The sequence below is a fragment of the Cydia pomonella genome, chromosome 23 (genome assembly GCF_033807575.1).
Source record: "Cydia pomonella isolate Wapato2018A chromosome 23, ilCydPomo1, whole genome shotgun sequence".
Taxonomy (NCBI): Eukaryota; Metazoa; Arthropoda; class Insecta; order Lepidoptera; family Tortricidae; genus Cydia; species Cydia pomonella.
Genome location: NC_084725.1, coordinates 4,297,650 through 4,306,123, shown reverse-complemented (window position 1 = coordinate 4,306,123; position 8,474 = coordinate 4,297,650). Strand labels below are relative to the sequence as shown.

Below are 8,474 nucleotides of genomic sequence, written 5' to 3'. Positions count from 1 at the left end.
TCAAGTATTCTAGGTATTATAGCGCCACCTATTTAAGGTTTTTTTGATGACAATTAATTGTTGAAGCAATTTAAACTGACATTTAGACATGAAAATGATACCTATCTCTCATAAACGCCATCCGTCTCGCTTGCGCCAGTACATCAAATGCACGCGCGACTGATAACTAATACATTATTTAGATATCATTTTGATCTCAAAGTGTTCGTCCGAATAGGCCTCAAGCACTTTTTTTGTAAAATACCAAGGTTCTTTTAAAAAAATCTTACTTGAAAATAAAAACAACCATATAGTAACTAATGAATTTATTTACATATTCACATATAATCTGCAACATTGACGTATATATTATCTTAAGTATTATGTGTCTATCACAACATTCAGTTTCGGGGGTGCGTGCGCGATCATAACAAGTGATAGGCGCACGCGCATGCGGCGAGGGTGAGGCTAAGGGCGGGGGCGGCACCTGGGGAGAAAAGGTCAATTAATTCACTATATTTGATATTTTTTTAACATTATAGCGGATATCGGGTGACATTTGGAGAAAAACAGTTGTTATAAACCCTATGGCATCATGTCCTTTTATTTATTCGCTAACGCTTTCTTCTAGACAACAAACAATAATTACTTGAATATATAAAAAATATTTATAAAAAGGTGTATGTGAAGTCGCCAATCCGCATTGGGCTAGCGTGGGGACTATAGCCCGAGCCCTCTCGCGCATGAGAGGAGGCCTGTGCCCAGCAGTGGGACGTATATAGGCTGAATTATTATTATTATTATTTATTTATAAAAAGGTACGTCTTTACTTTTTGATTCTTTTTAATCGTACCTGATATCCGATATCAGATAATGTGAAAACTATCTTACTATCAATGCAATGTGTGGAAACTGCTAGCAAAAGATCATTATTATTCTATCGCCAATTTTGAAATAAAAGAAAAAATTGTGATACCACTGAATTCAACCAAAATTAGGACTTGTGGTCTTCTGATTGATCTAATCACTCTAACCAACTATGTTTCAGACGCTGCTTGTCCCCGATTTGATTACTTGCCCGAGCAACCGGGCTAAGTGCAACACTAGTACATAGTTTAGTCAGGTGTAGAATGTATTCTCGCCGATGATTACTATATGAGAGCATTCTTACATTTACTATTAACCTTTTCAACGCCAAAAACCACTAAAACGGTCATCGTCTGTCGTGCCCGCGACGCCAATGACCATTAAAAAGGCTATGGCGGACGTTGTCAAAGCGACGTTCCTACTGTCAGTTAAGCTTCATATTCGCTCTTCACCAGTTAACTTTTTGGCGTCCATGGCATTTCTTGACACGTAAGGAAAAGCATTGAAAGTTAATATGAGTTGTCGTTTTTGTAGGTCTGTTAATGTACCATCCGTGCCGTAAAAAAGTGCGCTTCTAATTGAATGTAGACTTAGTAATGCAATGCAAGTTCTTACTACCATGGTTGAATGTTTAAAAACTAGATTTCAATATTAACTCTTAGAAACGGGACTTAATTGCGTATTAAGTTTTAAATTTACCACCGACGTTTCGAGGACGGGACGGACGGCGGAGGAGGGGGCTAGAAGATGTTGATGTCACCTTTAGCCAGTCTCTGAGACCATGGGGACAATGCCGTCCTCGAAACGTCGGAGGTAAATTTAAAACTTAATACGTTAAGTCACGTTTCTATGAGTTAATAATATGTAAAAATAGTGAAAGTTTAAATAAGTGTAGATTTCAATATTTAAATGAAAACAAAGGACAAAGATATAGTGAGTTGACTCCTCAGTCAAAGTAAAAGTTGGCCGGTTCCAATAATTTGAAAAACTGGAATTAAATATGCGCAGTGGTCCAATATGATGGACATGCAATAGCACAAGCATCAATTAAAGTTCGATGTTGTTGGTTACCCGCCAGTAACAGAGGAGGGGCGTGTCATTCCCGCAGCGTCACTCTAAGACTGGCGCGTAGATGCCCATAGTGTAGTGTGAGAGTGGAGATGCAAGATGCAATAAAGAAACAACTAAAGTTAATTTGAAGTATTTGGTTACCCGCAGAATCATCGCCAGTGACAGAGGCAGGGCGTGGCGCCTCCTCTCGCACCGTCACTCTAAGACTGGCGCGTAGATGTCCAGTATAGTGGAGATGCAATAACTCAAGAAACAATTAAAGTTAAGTTGAAGTATTTGATTACCCGCAGAATCCTCGCCAGTGACTGATGCAGGGCGCGGCGCATCCTCTCGCACAGTCACTCTCTCAGACTGGCGCGCGTAGATGTCCAGTATGGTGGACACGCAGCCCAGCTCGAATTGGCCGCTAGGCGGTGGCACCAGCGTATACCTGATATAAGTAATAACTAGACATTTAGAAATGTGACAAAACATCTAAAAACATAATTCATGCACGATAATGGTGGAGAAGGGCGTCGAAAGTCCAAATAGTTTTTCATAACATTAAAGTATAGATAGTAAAGATGAAGGCCTTGCCGAAAGAAAATATGGCGGCATAAAAGACGGAACAGAACAACATCGTATACAAAGAATCGTATACATCTGTAAAAAATCGAAATCCATGTTATTAACAAATCATAGTGTGGGTATTATTTGGTATTATAAAGGAGTAAGTACACTTCTGTTGGCACCACACCTGTGATGTGTATCTACAGAAAAATATACGGGATGTATAAAGTGTCAAGCCACTGGTCCGTTTCCAATACTAATCTTACCACGGTAATCTTCACCTAGCTTTTAGCTCCATGAAATCTTAAGATTATACACCTGGGGCCTATTGCATAATAAAATACAAGCTAATACTCTTAGTGCAATCCGGCTCTGGTCGTTCAAGAAGTTGTTGTACGCAAGACATACTTGACTACACTGTGGTTCTTGCTAGGCTCCTCATGGTGGTAGGCCCTGGCTAGGCTGTTGCTGGTGTATGTCAGTCCAACTCGGTACTGTTCCGTCTCCAGCACTGTTATCTCAAGCTGGCTAGACGCTCCGCGTTCGGTGAAGTCCAATTCCGATACCGGGTCAGCAACTGTTTCTGCGATCTGCAGGCAAAGCAATACATCAGTGAAACAAGCAAAAATTGAGGGTCAAACAAAAACAAATCTTTTACTCTTAAGAGCGTTTTGATATTGTCAGATCTTATATCGGATGATTCAGATTCAGATTAAATGTTTGTCTAAAAAGAGGCATCTTTGATACGATTTTCTCTACCATAAAAGTTAACCAATCGTACAACGGCATCTACAGAAATGAAGTCGATGCCATGAATAACCAGTTCACTAAACAATACTTCCATGAGTTTTGTAATTCATGAGATAAATCAAGATACCTGTCGCCAAAATTTACAATGCATCGTCTTAAAAAAAAAAAAAATTTCAGAACCATAAAAATTCCAAAAAACATTGTTAGTACCATCGTTATAGCTAGGGGTTAGTAAGTACATCTTAATTTACGTATTTACTTCTTGTTTACATCTGATACGACGTAGGCATTGACATTGACTGCTTATTAACTAGACAATACAGATCATTACAGTCCCAGTTCCTGATACTTATCAGTATAATCGCATTGCTCAGAGGCGGTGCGTAAAGCCCTTTCAGACGCCTCTATTTGTCCCAAGTCGCTGTTTGTCTATAAACAGACCCTTCTTTGTTTGCAAACTCTGTGATTGAGTTACTTGAATTAAATTAAATGTCATCAAACATTTTCTTGAATCGTATTTTACTTGAATCTTGTTGAAATAAATAATACAGATACATTTTTAACGCGTCAAACGGGTGCTTTGTTTTAAATTAAACTACGTAGCAAAAAGTTTAAAGAAGTGTTTCATTAAGAACTTACTGACGGTGGATTCTATGTCACTAAAGAAAATGTGCAAGTAATTTTCTTTTACTTGGAAACAGATACTACAAGTGAACCCGACGGATAAAATTCCAACTTCAAGTAATATTTGCTTTAAAGTATAAATTATAACTCATCTGTGTATAATTAGTGCTTCTCAAAGCACTTATAAAATATTCTACGTCGCTTTAAATTACTTCTAATTCACTGTAACATGGAGCTTATTTATTTATGAGGGAAGAAGCCAAAAGCTTCCGCTATCAAGTTATGCTGAAACTCAACATGGTGTAAAATGCGAGCTTAAATATTAAGCTTCGTGCGTAGTGATGTGCCGCTGCTGGGGACATTTAGGTATTGGTCAATATGGCATTGATGGTATAGATGATTATTATTATAAATAAGTTTTTTGACAAAAAAATCATTTTTGATACAAGATTTTTTCAGTTCCTGTACTTTTTTTTCACAGCCAACTAATACTCATCGAGACTATTCTAACCAACCCAAACACACTTAGGTTAAGTTGTTTTATCACAGAGTTCCTATGGTCACCTCCTGTTTCCATCATCAGATCAGCTCGGTCTACCACTACTATACTATTGCAATGTCACCCATCTTACATATTATGTGTGCAAGTTTCAGCTTAATATTAATATTTTAATTCCAATGGGAAATGCAAATTTAACTTGCATGATTTGACCCGCACAAACATGGTTACACACACACATATATATATTGCAAGTTAAATAAAAGCTTGTAAAATAGACAGTTTTTTTTCTGACGAAAAGATAGATCGCAAACGGTATTGCTGGTAAGAAGGCAGCTGTATTGTTGACCATGAAGATAGTTTTGAAGATAAAATTGCTGACAAGGACAAGATCGCAGTATTATCGCCAAGAACAAAAAAAAGAAGAAGGTAGACTTTTACAGGTAACTTTAAGACTGTACTAACATTATTGTACAGTCAGCTGCAGAGAAAAGGTCTCCCCCCCCCCCCTTGCATAACAAAGTGTTTTTTTTATGGAGGATAGGTAGGCGTTTGACCACCTGATGGTAAGTGATGATGCGGTCTACGGTGCAGCACGCTTACCTATGAGATACCTGTTTACTCTAGCCTTGAAGAGATTCAGATTGTGCTCATGCGGAAACCCAGACTCGGGCAGGGCATTCCACTCCTTGGCAAGCGAAAAGTATTGTTTACTATATATTTTAACAGGTAAATTCACTAAAGCGTGCTTATACAACACGGATAAGTGATTTTCTGTACCTAAAGTTTTAGTGCTTTGTAATATTATGGAGTGCCCAATATATTACATACTTAACCCTATAACCTAATATACAGGGTGATTCATGAGACGTGAGCTGGACTAAGCCTACACAATCAGTAAATGTTAATGAATCGTTCACCATCATGTTTAAGTAAAACAATCACGCTTTTTATCTGTTATTTAACTTTTTCTTAAGGACAAATTTGATTATCTACAATCATGGACACCCTACAACACTTAATTAACAAAGATAAAACCTCTTTAACCGTTATGACAGCACTTTGATTATGAAGAAAATAAAATGTCACACTTGAGTGAGATACGATTTTATAAAAGTAACCACACTCCGATGACACTCAATTTGTCACTATTATGGATAAAACAAAGAGGGTGACCATAAATATCGTAAATAAAATAAAACTCTTTTTTTTAACAGTAAATATTAAATTAATGTTAATCTCACAAATACTGGTACGAAACAGTTGCTGATAATTTACCGAATATGCAGGCTTGATCCTGCTCACGTCTCCTGAATCATTCTGTATAATATATATCCTAATATTAATATTTCTAAGACCGCCTGTTGTTACTCGGTTCTACATATTTTCCTTTAAAATTTATTTGTAGGTTTACATGTATGTAAAATGTATAATTTTTGGTGTAATAAAGAATATTTACTTACTTACTTCTCCTTTTTAGCCGTTTTAGACAAGCAGCTTGTTATTATTTTTAAATACTTGGGTATTTAAAGGATTAATTTTTAAGTTAGGTACCAGGCATTGATATAAATAGGTACCAATTATTTAAAATAATACAATACATACTGCAGTCCTAATGTGAAGTTGTTTAAATGTTCCCAGGAACAATCGGAATGGCCCAACACTACACTTATGCGGCGATTAACCAGCAAGTTGGCGAAGTTTCGGGTCAGAGCTTTTGTTATATTAACTATTAATATTTAATTAATGAGTGTCCGCCTCCGCGGGCAAGTTCAACTGTCCGGACTAACGATGTGCCTCGAGGGGCAACTACGAGTTTTACTATTTTATTCGCTGTCCTAGTTTTATCTTTTAGTTATTCCGTAAGGGTATATTTTAATAATTAGTTATTCGTATAAATTATTCTAGTTAGCTTTTGTTAAATCCTTTTGGTAACTTTTTGTTAGTTTGGAATTTAGACTAGTCAAACCGAACGTTACAATTATTTAGTAATTTAGTTTTTACATAGTTATTCCTGTTTTTAGGGTTCCGTGCTTCAAAAAGGAAAAACCGGAACCCTTATAGGATTACTTTGTTGTCCGTCTGTCTGTCTGTCAAGACCCTTTATCTCTGGAACGCGTGGTATCGAGTTAAAATTTAAAGAATATACTTAAATCTACAGTCCCTTGAAGCTGTGAAAAATTCAATCTTCTAAATTAACGTAAAAAAGATACGACCGTTTATGTCGCGAAAAACGTATATTTCGACACTCTCAAGGGAATTCATAGGGTACTTCCCGTTGACCTAGAACTATGAAATTTGAGAAGTAATATTGTCTTATACTACAAATACAGGAAACAATCATAAAATTTTAAATTTGGACAAAAAAAAAACTAAAAACAAGTTAAATTTGTACGGTACCCTTAGTGGGTGAGTCTGACTCGCACTGTTTTTTTTATATTCGTATTTGTATTTATTATGTGTTCAATAAAAGCACTCTTATACCCTGACCTAATGTAGTAGTGATATAGATTTGTCAAATCTAAACTTTAATAAAATGACAATAAGAGTCAGGCAGGCGTCGTCGTGACTAACACGAGATATAGTAAAGCTAACTCTCACCGTATTGGTGTTGCTTAGGTATGTCGCATCAGTTAGCCCAATATAAAATAAATAAAAATAAATAAATATTATAGGACATTATTACACAAATTGACTAAGTCCCACAGTAAGCTCAATAAGGCTTGTGTTGAGGGTACTTAGACAACGATATATATAATATATAAATATTTATAAATACTTAAATATATAGAAAACATCCATGACTCAGGAACAAATATCCGTGCTCATCACACGAATAAAGCCCTTACCAGGATTTGAACCCGGGACCATCAGCTTCGTAGGCAGGGTCACTACCCACTAGGCCAAACCGGTCGTCAAATCAATATATCAATCAATATATCGTCTTCCACATCGTTACCTTCATTATCCCTCTTTGTATTCAGCCCATTAATTATCATCATAAATAATAAACACGTACACGGAACGATAATGATTAAACGTGAAATTTCCCAAAAGCAAAAAGTTAAAATGGATGCTTAAATTTTGATTCAAATTTCACGTCGATCCATATATATTTTCGAACAAAAGCGACTCAAATTACTTTTGAGCATCATTCAGGATTTCGGGGTGTAAGTTTATTTTGCGTCGAAAATTTTGTACAGTCAAGTATAAAAATATGGGTGTACACATCTTACTTAAAAAATATGTACCATAGCATCTTATTCCAGTGTAATAAGAGCGTAGTACCATATTTATGAGACGATTCTCTCGATACATATTTTTGCAGCTGTAGAAGTGTATATATAAATGGGTGATCTTTGATGTATTTCTGTTTTAAAAGCGAGAATAGGGCCCATATAAAACGAATTAAACTATGCAAGTTGATATGGGAATAACATTCCATTGCTTGTGATATTCTATCGCTTTTTTTGTTGTTCATAAATTAAACAATGCTATTTTTTATGATAAAACCTTGTTTTTTTTGGAGACGGATACTGATTTAAAAGAATGAATAATATTGTAAGCAAATAAAAGAAGTATCTCAAGACAATGTCATGGTTTCTTTCTCCAGTTTCAGATACAAAAACATCTATGAGATGAAATTTGCAAGCGTATAGTACAGATTTAATTTGGTTGTCATTACTAACGGTATGAAATGTCCAATGTAAAGTAAACCCTTAAGTACGTGTACTTGTATAGTTGCGGACTTAAATTAAGTAAACCCTTAATTTAAGTCCGCAACTATACAAGTACATGCATAATATTATTTTGTGTACACCATTTTTCATCTTCACCATATCCTGTATTTAAATTCTTGACTAACTTTGAGAATATTTTAATTATACATTAAGTTGACCTTTTAATGTTTCCCGTTATTCGAATGCCCTTATAAATTTTAATAAGTCGAACACATTCGGAACTTTCACAATAGAAAATTGTTCGCGATTTTTAGCAAATTGCCTCCCGCTTAAACTTCTGAATCTTAATGAAGTTGAAAGTGAAATTCTAAGCAGAATTTTATGAGGGTTCATTATTGATTGGTATTGATGAATGCTCAGGGCCCTGTTGGAGTTTTAGTGCTTCGCTAAACGTT

General features: G+C 35.8%; 1 protein-coding gene across 1 annotated transcript in view; it reads right to left on the bottom strand.

Annotated features, from left to right (window-relative positions):
* Positions 1–290: 290 nt before the first annotated feature.
* Positions 291–8,474, bottom strand: part of LOC133530529 (uncharacterized) — a 547,295-nt gene continuing 539,111 nt past the window's right edge. The window contains exons 5-7 of the mRNA XM_061868469.1: positions 2,875–3,056; positions 2,202–2,347; positions 291–466 (exon numbers count right to left, since the gene is read on the bottom strand). Coding sequence (XP_061724453.1) covers positions 405–466; positions 2,202–2,347; positions 2,875–3,056 — 390 coding nt within the window. The 3' untranslated portion in view covers positions 291–404. The remainder of the gene's footprint in view (positions 467–2,201; positions 2,348–2,874; positions 3,057–8,474) is intronic.